A 12,827-nucleotide genomic window follows, 5' to 3' on the forward strand; every position below is an offset into this window, starting at 1 on the left:
TGAGGCTCCATCCCTGAGGCCTATTGGCAGTCCCAGAGCAGATAATCAGCCCCCAGGACCTCCTTAAACCAGCAGCAGGAACAAGAAGCTGTCTGAACACCCGAGCTCCCCCCTGCCCGCTCTGGACTGTGTGTTAGCTGTTCCTGTTCCCACTCCCCAGGCTTGATTTCCTGGCATCCTGACTCGGGGTGACTCATCTGATTTAAGGTTCTGAACACAATTTGGTCTTTTGCTTCTGCTCTTCCAGTGTCCTGACCCACTGACTCTCGACTCCTGTCTTGTGAGTGTGGACTCTGCCTCTGACCACGAGGTCTGGCTGCCCATGACCCAGCCATCACACTGACTTTTCTCCAATTCCTCCAGTGCTCTTTTCTGCTCTCCAGCTCTGCTCTCCGGGCCCTCGAGGACCATTGGGCCCGAGGTGCCTTTGTTCGATCCCTCATCCGCCTCCTTCGGGAGATGGATCGCGGCTTCCTCTTCTTCTACGCCCTGGAGAAAACGAGGGGGGCCAAGAAACATATCACCTTCCTTCTAGCAGAAGACCGCACCCCCCCCACGGATCTGGTGGAGATGTGTGGGAGGGCCCGTGACTTCTACACAAGCCTTTTCTCCCTGGATCCGACCGATCCTGGCGCTTGCAGGGTGCTCTGGGAGGAACTCCCTATGGTCAGCGCGGGCGACCGAGACCGACTAGAGCTGCCTCTCACCCTGGCCGAGTTCTCAGAAGCCCTCCGTTGCATGCCCACCAATAAATCTCCGGGCATGGACGGGCTGACCGTAGAGTTCTACCGTGCTTTCTGGGACATCCTTGGCCCGGACCTAACCACTGTCTGGGCCGAGCCTTTGCAGGGCTGGGTCCTCCCTCTTTCGTGCAGGCGAGCAGTGCTCGCCTTGTTGCCGAAGAAGGGGGACCTCCGCGATTTACGAAATTGGCGTCCCGTCTCGCTCCTTAGCACGGACTACAAAATCATAGCGAAAGCAATCTCGCTGTGCCTAGGGTCCGTGCTGGTGGACATGATCCACCCAGACCAGACCTACACTGTCCTGGGTCACAGCATTTTTGACAACCTATTTCTAGTCTGAGACCTTTTGGAACTCGGGCGTAGAGACGGTCTGTCGTTCGCCCTCCTGTCTCTCGATCAGGAGAAGGAGTTCAATAGAGTGGACCATGGGTACCTCCTGGGCACTCTGCAGGCTTTTGGATTCGGACCTCAGTTTGTGAGTTTTCTCCGGGTGCTGTACGCTTCCACGGAGTGTCTGGTTAGGCTCAACTGGACCCTGACCAGTCCAGCTTCGGGCGAGGAGTACAGCAGGGGTGCCCCCTCTCGGGCCAGCTGTACACTCTGGCGATGGAGCCCTTCCTCTGTCTCCTCCGAAGAAGGTTGACAGGGTTGCTGCTGCGGGAGCCAGAGCTGTGGCTGGTCCTGTCGGCGTACGCCGATGACGTGCTCCTTGTGGTCCAGGACCGGGGCGACTTGGCGCGGGTGGAGGCTTGCCAGGCCATCTATTCGGCAGCCTCCTCTGCCCGAGTCAACTGGGTCAAGAGCTTTGGCTTGGCGGTGGGGGACTGGCGGCAGGTGAGCTCCCTCCCACCCACGCTTCAGACTATCCGGTGGAACGCGGGTCCGCTGCTCTACCTAGGCGTTTACCTTTCTGCCACGCACCCTTCTCCGCCGGAGAACTGGCAAAATTTAGAAGGCGGGGTGATAGAGCGGCTCCGGAAATGGACGAGGCTACTCCGATGTCTCTCCCTCCGAGGGAGAGCACTGGTGCTTAACCAACTAGTCCTGTCCACGCTCTGGTACCGGCTCAACACCCTGGTCCCGGCCCCGGGTTTCCTGACCAACCTCCGGACATCGATTCTGGAGTGCTTTTGGTCAGGAATGCACTGGGCCCCTGTTGGGGTTCTTCATCTACCCCTGAAGGAAGGAGGGCAGGGCCTGAAGTGTCTGCACACTCAGGTCCGTGTCTTCCGCCTCCAGGCCCTGCAGAGGCTCTTCTGTAGTGCAGGTAGTTTGACGTGGAGCATACGCCTTCCTACACGGCTTCCAAGGGCTCCGATACGACTGACATCTCTTTTATCTGTCCAAGAGGTTTTCCGCGAGACCTCTCTGGGCTGCTGGTCTTTTACCAGGACCTCCTCTGGACCTGGAAACTGTTTTCAACGACCAGATCCGCGACGGCCACTGTGGGAGCAGATCTCCTCGTGGAGACCCTGCTACACAAACCCCAGCTCCATGTGCAGGTGGCAGAGTCCCGCTCGGTGCGACAGAGTTTGGTCCTGGCGGAAGTCATGAGAGTCGGAGACCTCCTGGACTACAACCGGGGAGACTGGCTGGATCCCCTGACACTCGCTCAGCGCATGGGGCTCTCCAGACCTCGTACCGCCTGGCGCGTACTTCAGGAGGTGAAGGCCGCTTTGACGCCCGCTGCTAGGGCTTCTCTCAACCGAGCCCTGCGCGAGGGCGCACCCCGCCCACCCTCTACCCCAAGCCCACTGGACCTTTCAATTGGGCCCCTACCCCGTAGATCGCAACAAACCCCTCACCCTTTTACTGCGAGCCGGCTGCATGAACTGCAGCCGGTCAGCTTCCAAACCGCGCCAAGGAAACATCTATACACACTCACGCTTCACACTCTTCACGCCCTCACCCTGGTGTCCCGCCCCGATACAAAGTGGCGGGACCACCTGCCACCTTTGGAGGGTGAGCAGCCCCGGTGGGCCAGCCTGTATTCCACCTTGGTCCCGAGGCCCGTCGGGGACATAAGTTGGTGGCTCCTTCACGGACCTGTGAGCACGGGCGTGTTTTTGACGTGGTTCACCCCCATCCCAGATACTTGCCCTTTTTGCAAAATGAGGGAAACCCTGGCACACGTATATTTAGAGTGTGCCATGCTGCAGTCCCTTTTCCGGCTCCTCACAAATATTTTATTACGATTTTGGCTGCATTCTTTCCCTCACCTTTTCATTTACACACTCCCCATCTGTGGCCCCACAAAGTCATGGGATCTCCTGGTTAACCTTAAAATGCAACAAAGTGATTCTGAAGTTAATTTTCAGCTTTCACAGACTGAACCTTTCATTTACCCCAGGTTAACTCTGCACTAGTGTCTTGCATAGACTGTGAGCCATGGCTGCAGTGGGATACAGTCCCATTAGGCAGCTGTGGGAATTGTGTGCTGCCCCATGCACCTTAATGGGGTGTTAACCAGGCGCCAGCACCAGAGCAGAGCTTGGAGAGGCTGGATTGACCCAGGCAGGGGAGGGAATTGCATTGGCACTGTGTAGAGAGTCTAAGTGTGTCTAGCCAGGACGGGTGTGGGGAGAGCTATTTTTCTGTATGCCGGGGGGAGGGAATGTGTGTGCCCCCTGCTAGAGATCCTAAAGTGGGTCTGCTCCCGGCTTGCCTGGGTTAAATAAAAGCATTGTGGGATTGTTAAGAGTGGTGCTTTTCTAGGTTACTCTGACCCCCGTATAGACCCCTGACCCCTGTTTGTGCCGAGGCACATGGATGGGAGCTGGGACCCCTTCCCCAGGGCCGTCACTACTGATATGCAAAGTAAGCAGCTGCATAGGGCACCAGGAAATTTGGGGCACCAAATTTCCTCGTGCCCTGCACAGCTGCTTGCTGCTCCGCCCCAACCCTGCCCCCACTCCACCCCCTCCCCAAAGCCCCCACCCCTGCTCCGCCCCAGCCCCACATCTTCCCACATCTGCTCTGCCCCAGCTGCACCCTCACTCCCCTGAGGACTGCAGCAGGGCTGGGCCTACACTGCCCGGCAGCGGGAAATGCAGCGACCTGGCCCCAGCCACGCCGCCGGTGAGTACTTGGGGGCAGTTCTCCCCTGCCCCCCAAGCCAGCCTCCCCGCCTGGAAGCCTGGGCCCCCGCCACACCCCCACAGGGGGCGGGGAGGCTGTGTAGGGCCCCAGAATAGCTAGGGACGGCCCTGCCCTTCCCCAACCCTGGGTAACCCCCACCTGACATCGGTTAAGGCTGAATCTTAACAAATACCCCTCCCCTCCCTCTGTATGGAGCGTTCAGACTTCCCTCTCCCCTGGTGCCGGCTGCTCTGCTCAACCATCTACCACCTCAGGAGGCATCTGCCCCGGCACTGGCTAAAGGCTCACACACAAGAGGCAGCCTCTGTTAGCAGCCTCCTGGACCAAGATGCTGGGAAATATCCCACAAGGGCAGCGTGTTTCCCTCACAATGCCCGCAGCTGACTGAAGGAACCAAACAACAACACTCCACCCTTGCTACCTCGTGCACTACAGCATCTCCCCACTTCTGGGAGGTTCACCTGGCAACAAGATTCCCAGCTTCCCAGATGCATGAAGTAAGTGCATCCTGCAGTGACAGTGCCCCACTCTCTAGGCAAGGCACTAGTGAGCAATTGACCTGACCGTGACAGCAAACCCCAATCTGCGAAGACAGAGAGGGAGGGAAGGAATGGATTTTGCAATGAGCTATGGTGCAAGTGAGGGGCAGTGGAATGCACCTGGCAGGGACGGCACCCCAAATCAGTGCAGGGGGCGAATGCACCCAGCAAGGACTGTACCCCTGAGTCAGAGCAAGGAGGAGTGCGGAGAACTCCATTCTGATTTCTAAGTTCTGTGTCTCTCAGAAAAATGTATCTTTGTCACAGTGAATTCTTAGGCAACACTCACAGTGTTTGATTTAAAGGGGAGCCGTCCACCCAGCTCCAGTTCCTGGTGTGGGACGTGTTGTTCAGGCTGATTCAGACGTGTAAAGCAAGCATCTGGGTGACTCTCACATGGTCTTATGCCCCCTGCATATACAGAGACCCCCGCTCCCCCATCTCCCCAGGAGATCTATCAGAGACCCAAAACATGCAACTGAAATGGATTCTGACCCAACGGGGCCAGCACACTGCATGATACCCTCTCACTGGAGAGCTTCTGTGGTACTGAAGAATAGACCAGTTCCCTGAGAGTTGCTGAGTGGTAAAGGAGTAAAAAATTAGTGGCACTACGTTGATTCACACCAGCTGGGGAACTGGCCTTGTGCATTTCACTTTACCATCTCCTCTTGGTCCTGGATCTTGAGCATTTGTGAATTCTTCGACTCACAGTCTTTCCAGCTCTCAGTCCAGATCTGACTCCTTTTAGAATCCCAGTCGCACTTTTCCCGGTGCGCCCACCAGTCCTTGGGGCAGAGTTCGCACTCGGCGCCCCCTGGAAGAAAAAACAGAGACTTCCGTGAACTCACATAAAGCCAATATAATTTTTTTTCAAGCCAGTCAAAAGCCCTAGTCCTCAGTGGCCGCTAGGAGCCAGACTCCCAGCTGGTGTCGGTCACCATAGAGCACATCAATTTACACCAGCTCAGGAACTGGCCCTAGAGCATGGAATTTAAGATGAAATTTAATAGTGAGAAGTGTAAGGTCATGCATTTAGGGATTAATAACAAGAATTTTAGTTATAAGCTGGGGACGCATCAATTAGAAGTAACGGAGGAGGAGAAGGACCTTGGAGTATTTTTTCACATCATTCTTGTAGTGTGGGGCCCAAAACTGGACACAGTACTCCAGAAGAGGACTCACCAATGTCAAATAGAGGGGAACGATCACGTCCCTTGATCTGCTGGCAATGCCCCTACTTATACATCCCAGAATGCCATTGGCCGTCTTGGCAACAAGGGCACACTGTTGACTCATATCCAGCTTCTCGTCCACTGTAACCCCTAAGTCCTTTTCTGCAGAACTGCTGCCTAGCCATTCGGTCCCTAGTCTGTAGCGGTGCCTGGGATTCTTCCGTCCTAAGTGCAGGACTCTGCACTTGTCTTTGTTGAACCTCATCAGATTTCTTTTGGCCCAATCCTCTAATTTCTCTAGGGCCCTCTGTATCCTATCCCTTCCCTCCAGCATATCTACCACTCTTCCCAGTTTAGTGTCATCTGCAAACTTGCCGAGGGTGCAGTCCACACCAACCTCCAGATCATTAATGAAGATATTGAACAAAACCCGCCCAAGGACTGACCCTTGGGGCACTCCACTTGATACTGGCTGCCAACTAGACATGGAGCCATTGATCACTACCCCTTGAGCCCAAGGATCTAGCCAGCTTTCTATCCACCTCATAGTCCATTCATCCAGCCCATACTACTTTAACTTGCTGGCAAGAATACTGTGGGAGACCATGTCAAAAGCTTTGCTAAAGTCAAGGAATAACTCTTCCACTGTTTTCCCCTCATCCACAGAGCCAGTTATCTCGTCATAGAAGGCAATTAGATTAGTCAGGCATGACTTGCCCTTGGTGAATCCATGCTGACTGTTCCTGATCACTTTCGTCTCCTCTAAGTGCTTCAGAATTGCTTCCTTGAGGACCTGCTCCATGATTTTTCCAGGGACTGAGGTGAGGCTGACTGGCCTGTAGTTCCCCGGATCCTCCTTCTTCCCTTTTTTAAAGATGGGAATGTAGGCGTTGTGTGTGTTTTTATAATGTAGGTGTTGTATGTGTCTGGGTGTATCTCTCACCCTACAAGGGATGGATGCTCAGCATTCCAACTGCATCCATTTACCCTGCACCCTCTCCCTGAGCACAATCTCCCCCCATTGTCTGAACTTCGATCAGTCACCAGTTCAAGTTTCCCACCAGCCCACTAGAACCCACCAATGGCATCTGATATTGGTCTGAAAAAGAACGGGGTCATGGGTTTTTAAAAGGTCTATGCACCTCCATTTCTCCCAGGGCTGTGACTCTGCAAAAGCATGACAAGAAACCAATGGAAGCGAATGGAAACGTGACCTTGTACTTTAGTAGGCTTTGATACTGACCCCAAATCACCCCATGTTATATCAATTTCATTTTAACCTAAGGAAACAGATCAGCTAACATTGTCAAAAGCTGCATTTTCTCCAAGTTTTCATCAGGGCCTCCTTGACCTCTTTATTTCTCAGGCTGTAGATGATGGGATTGACCAGGGGAGTCAGGACAGTGTAGAAGACAGAGATAACTTTCTTGAAGTCACTCAGTGTGTTGGTTATTGGGAATATATAGACAGTTAGCAGAGTTCCATAAAAAATGGTCACCACAATGAGGTGGGAAGAGCAGGTGGAAAAGGCCTTTTGCCTCCCGGTGGTGGAAGGGATTCTCAGGATGGTTGCAATGATACAGATGTAGGACATCAAGGTAAATAGGAATGGGAGCAGTGAGAAAATCAAGATGAGTGTGAAAGCCAACATTTCCATCACGTGAGGATCATTACAGGAGAAATTTATCAGGGGGATAAGATCGCAAAAGAAATGGTTAATATCATTGAGGCCACAGAAAGTTAACTGTGATATTGAGAAAGTTGTTATGCTATTACCTAGGAAGCCACCTATCCAAGAAGCACCTGCGAGCTGGATCTAGGCCCTGCCACTCATACGGGCTGCATAGTGCACTGGATTGCATATCGCTAAATACCGATCATAAGACATCACCGATAAGAGAAGGCATTCTGTACCTGCCAGAGAACCAAAGAAATAATATTGTGTGAGACACCCACTAAATGAAACAGTCCTGTCCTCAGTCAGGAGACTGGCCAGCATCCTGGGCAGGAGGGTCGAGGTGTAGAAGGTCTCCAAGCAGGACAAGTTTCCCAGGAAGAAGTACATGGGGGTGTGAAGGTGCTGATGAGTCACAACTAAGGTCACGATGAGGATGTTCCCGGCCATGGTTGCAATGTAGATCACAAGAAATAGCAGGAAAAGAAGGATTTGCAGTTCAGGGAGAGTCCCAAATCCCAAGAGGATGAATTCTGTGATGGACGTTTGATTTCCCTGTTCCGGGCTCACCATGAGGCATGCCTATGGGGAAAAAAATAACTCTGTGATATAAATGAACAACATTCACTCAATAAATGTCAGCATTGTTTTCTTTGTCTCCCTCTTCTGGCTACTGAAAAAATAGCTGAGTTGAGAATAGAAGACAGGGGTGGGGAAATGCCATCTCTCTTGATCCCTGGGACAGATTTCAGACCTGAGCAGACTGTCGGTTAAACAAAATGTGAATCTCTTTGGAAACCTGTGTAGTACCTTGACAGATGGCACCAATCACTCAGGTACTATGGTGTTGGGGCTCAGACACCACCGCACAGAAACACAGATAGAGGAAACAGATTAGGTAGGTATCGGTCCAAATAGTAACAGATATCACTGCCTGGTGTCTAAAAGCAGAAAAAGTAGGCTGGAGTTCCACGGCTGAAATGGGTCAGAATTTTATATTTGAGGGGAAGCCGCAAGACAGAAAGAAACCAAGCAAATAGGGCTGGGAGTTGCAATGGGTGGGCAGCCAACTGCAAATTAATTGCAGGGGAAATTGGCAGCCTAACTCTATTAGCGCCCTTTGAAAAGGTTCTGCTAAACAGACACAAACACCTGTCCTTCGCTAGGACAATAGTTCATAGTCCTGCAGTAGGACACTCCACATACAGAGACTCAGCCAGGTGACCATCTTATGCAAGGAAGAATGAAATTTGAAAAACCCTGCAGTTAGCCCCCAGTGTTGGAAATGTTACTGCTGGTCATACAGTTACCCAATCTCCTTTTAAAGCAAGAATCCACCTATTTTGCTAAAAAAAAAATTACCCTCTCTTGTATAAATGATTTCTATTGGAAATTTTTAAGAAATGTTATATTGTCATATTAGTAGAGCAGTGAGGAACCCAAATTTCCATTTCATGGATAATTCCATGATTTCAGATGAGGTTTTCATGCCAATTTTGACTTTTTTAAAAATACATTTATCATTAATTTTATTTCTAGATTATTTTTACTTTAGATTACTTGGTTTTTTATTGTTATTGAATTTTATTTGCAAATTTTCAAATTATTGAAATTTTATTTTATTTCATTTCATTTATAAAAGAATATCTAACAACTTTTTTTCCCAAACAAAATTTTGTAGAAATAAATTAGTTTCCATGTAACATTTTGATCTTGATGAATTGGTATTTTCTGATGGAAAATATTCCAAGAGACATTTTTATTAGCTCTACATTTTATTCTTCTTTTCTTTACATTTGGTTAAAAAATATTAATTCTCTCTCTCTTTTTGTGGCTGTTGTATCTGCCATTTTTTCAAATCTGCCAAATTGGAGACAATTGTTTATTTCAGAAGGTGGAGAAAGCTACTAGGGGTGAGACTGTTGTAGATTTGATTTTGACAAATACAGAGGAACTGGTTGAGAATTTGAAAGTGGAAGGCAGCTGGGGTTAAAGTGATCATGAAATGACAGAGTTCATGATTCTAAGTAAAGGTAGGAGGGAAACAATACAATAAAGATAATAGATCTCAAGAAAGGAGACGTTAGCGAACTCAGGGAGTGGGTAGGTAAGATCCCATGGGAAGCAAGTTTAAGGGGAAAAACGGTTCAAGACAGTTGGCAATTTTTCAAAGAGACATTATTAATGGCACAAGAGCAAACTATCCTACTGTGTAGAAAAGATAGGAAGTCTGGCAAGAGACCACCCTTGCTTAACCACGAGAGCTTGAATGATCTGAAACTCAAAAAAGAGTCCTACCAAAAGTGGAAACTAGGTCAAATGACAAAGGATGAATATAAACAACTAACACAAGTATGTAGGGACAAAATGAGAAAGGCCAAAGAACAAAACGAGATTAAACTGTCTGGAGACATAAAAGGTAACAGGAAAACATTCTTCAAATACACTAGAAGTGAGAGGAAGACCAAGGACAGGGTAGGCCCGTTACTCACTGTGTGTGGCGGGGGAACAATAACAGAAAATGCGGAAATGGCAGAAGTGCTAAATGACATTTTTGTTTCTGTTTTCACAAAAAAGTTTAGGAGCAACTGGACATCTAACATAGTGAACACTAGTGAAAATGGGGTAGGATCTGAGGCTAAAATAGGAAAGAACAAGTTAAAAATTACTTAGACAAGTTAGATGCTTCAAGTCACCAGGGCCTGATGAAATACTTCCTAGAATACTCAAGGAGCTGACTGAGGAGATATCTGGGCCCTTAGCAATGAGATTTGAAAAGTCAAGAAAGATGGAACTTGTCAGCAAGTTAAAGAAGTATGGGCTGGATGAATGCACTATAAGGTGGGTAGAAAGTTGGCTAGATTGTCGGGCTCAACGGGTAGTGATCAATGGCTCCATGTCTAGTTGGCAGCTGGTGTCAAGTGGAGTGCCCCAGGGGTCGGTCCTGGGGCCGTTTTTGTTCAATATCTTCATAAATGATCTGGAGGATGGTGTGGATTGCACTCTCAGCAAATTTGCGGATGATACTAAACTGGGAGGAGTGGTAGATACGCTGGAGGGCAGGGATAGGATACAGAGGGATCTAGACAAATTGGAGGATTGGGCCAAAAGAAACCTGATGAGGTTCAATAAGGATAAGTGCAGGGTTCTGCACTTAGGACGGAAGAACCCAATGCACAGCTACAGACTAGGGACCGAATGGCTAGGCAGCAGTTCTGCGGAAAAGGACCTAGGGGTGACAGTGGACGAGAAGCTGGATATGAGTCAGCAGTGTGCCCTTGTTGCCAAGAAGGCCAATGGCATTTTGGGATGTATAAGTAGGGGCATAGCGAGCAGATCGAGGGACGTGATCGTTCCCCTCTATTCGACATTGGTGAGTCCTCTTCTGGAGTACTGTGTCCAGTTTTGGGCCCCACGCTACAAGAAGGATGTGGATAAATTGGAGAGAGTCCAGCGAAGGGCAACAAAAATTATTAGGGGTCTGGAACACATGACTTATGAGGAGAGGCTGAGGGAACTGGGATTGTTTAGTCTGCGGAAGAGAAGAATGAGGGGGGATTTGATAGCTGCTTTCAACTACCTGAGAGGTGGTTCCAGAGAGGATGGTTCTAGACTATTCTCAGTGGTAGAAGAGGACAGGACAAGGAGTAATGGTCTCAAGTTGCAGTGGGGGAGGTTTAGGTTGGATATTAGGAAAACCTTTTTCAATAGGAGGGTGGTGAAACACTGGAATGCGTTACCTAGGGAGGTGGTAGAATCTCCTTCCTTGGAAGTTTTTAAGGTCAGGCTTGACAAAGCCTTGGCTGGGATGATTTGATTGGGGATTGGTCCTGCTTTGAGCAGGGGGTTGGACTAGATGACCTCCTGAGGTCCCTTCCAACCCTGATGTTCTATGATTCTATGATTCTATGGGGGAGATTCCGGAGGACTGGAAAAGGGAAAATATAGTGCCAACCTCTAAAAAGGGGAATAAGTACAAACTGGGGAACTACAGACCAGTCGTCTTAACTTCAGTACCCGGAAAAATATTGGAGCAAATAATTAAGCAACCAATTTGCAAACACCTAGAAGATAATGATGTGATAAGTAACAGTCAGCATGTATTTGTCAAGAGCAAATCATGTCAAACCAACCTGATAGCTTTTGTTGACAGGATAAACAGCCTTGTGGATGGAGGGAAGGGGTAGATTTGGTATATGTTAACATTAATAAGGCTTTTGGTATATGTTAACTTTTAAAAAGGCATCTTATAACTAGGAAAATACAACCTAGATGGAGCTACTATAAGGTGGATGCATAACTGGTTGGAAAACAATTCCCAAGAGTAGTTATGAGTGGTTCACAGTCAAGCTGGAAGGGCATCACAAGTGGGATGCTGCAGAGATTGGTTCAGGGTCTGGTTTTGTTCAATATCTTCATCAGTGATTTAGATAATGGCATAGAGAGTACACTTATAAAGTTTGCGGATGATACCAAGCTGGGAGGGGTTGCAAGTGCTTTGGAGGATAGAATTTAAATTCAAAATGATCTGGACAATCTGGAGAAATGGTCTGAAGTAAATAGGATGAAATTCAAGAAGGACAAATGCAAAGTATTCCACTTAGGAAGGAACAATCAGTTGCACACATACACAATGGGGAAAGGACTGCCTAGGAAGGAGTACTGCGGAAAGGGATCTGGGGTCATAGTGGATCACAAGCTAAATATGAGTCAACGGTGTAAGACTGTTGCAAAAAAAACCAAACATCATTCTGTGATATATTAGCAGGAGTGTTGTAAGCAAGACACGAGAAGTAATTCTTCCTCTCTACTCCACTTTGATTAGGCCTCAGCTGGAGTATTGGGTCCAGTTCTGGGCGCCACATATCAGGAAAGATGTGGACAAATTGGAGAAAGTCCAGGGAAGAGCAACAAATATGATGAAAGGTCAAGAAAGCATGACCTATGAGGGAAGACTGAAAAAAATGGGTTTGTTTAGTCTGGAGAAGAGAAGACTGAGAGGGGACATGATAACAGGTTTCAAGTACATAAAAGATTGTTACAGAAGGAGGGAGAAAAATTGTTCTTCTTAACCTCTGAGGATAGGACAAGCAGCAATAGGTTTAAATTGCATCAAGAGCGGTTTAGGTTGGACATCAGGAAAAACTTCCTAACTGTCAGGGTAGTTAAGCACTGGAACAAATTGCTAGGGAGGAAATTCCATCATTGGAGATATTTTTAAGAACAGTTTAGACAAACACCTTTCAGGGATCGTCTAGATAATACTAAGTCCTACCTTCAATGCAGGGGAGTGGACTAGAAGACCTCTTGAGGTCCCTTCCAGACCTATGATTCTATGATGACTCTCTCTCTTGCCATTACTGATCCTCATAAGGACAAGGTGGTTGAGGTCATATCTTTTATTAGACACATTTAGTTAATCCTTATTAACTGCTAAGAAAGGACCTGATCCCTGCACAGAGTTATGCACAGAGTTAATTTTACACCTCAGGAATAATTCTGTTCAGTCTGAGCTTCTGTCACGGACATCAAAGATAAAATTTCCACTGACTTCAAGGATGGGATACTTTGATTTCAATGGGATTTGGACAGCTAA

The 12,827-nt window shown here is 48.6% G+C and overlaps 1 protein-coding gene across 1 annotated transcript; it reads right to left on the reverse strand.

Moving 5' to 3' along the window:
• Window positions 1–6,862: 6,862 nt before the first annotated feature.
• On the reverse strand, window positions 6,863–7,831 carry LOC119567670 (olfactory receptor 5V1-like). Its single transcript, XM_043528523.1, has 2 exons — window positions 7,534–7,831; window positions 6,863–7,248 (listed from the first exon to the last, which is right to left on the reverse strand). The coding sequence occupies exons 1-2, from the start codon at window positions 7,802–7,804 to the stop codon at window positions 6,863–6,865; spliced, it is 657 nt and encodes a 218-aa protein (XP_043384458.1). The 5' UTR covers window positions 7,805–7,831.
• Window positions 7,832–12,827: the final 4,996 nt, after the last annotated feature.

Source organism: Chelonia mydas, chromosome 14 (assembly GCF_015237465.2).
Source record: "Chelonia mydas isolate rCheMyd1 chromosome 14, rCheMyd1.pri.v2, whole genome shotgun sequence".
Classification (NCBI taxonomy): Eukaryota; Metazoa; Chordata; order Testudines; family Cheloniidae; genus Chelonia; species Chelonia mydas.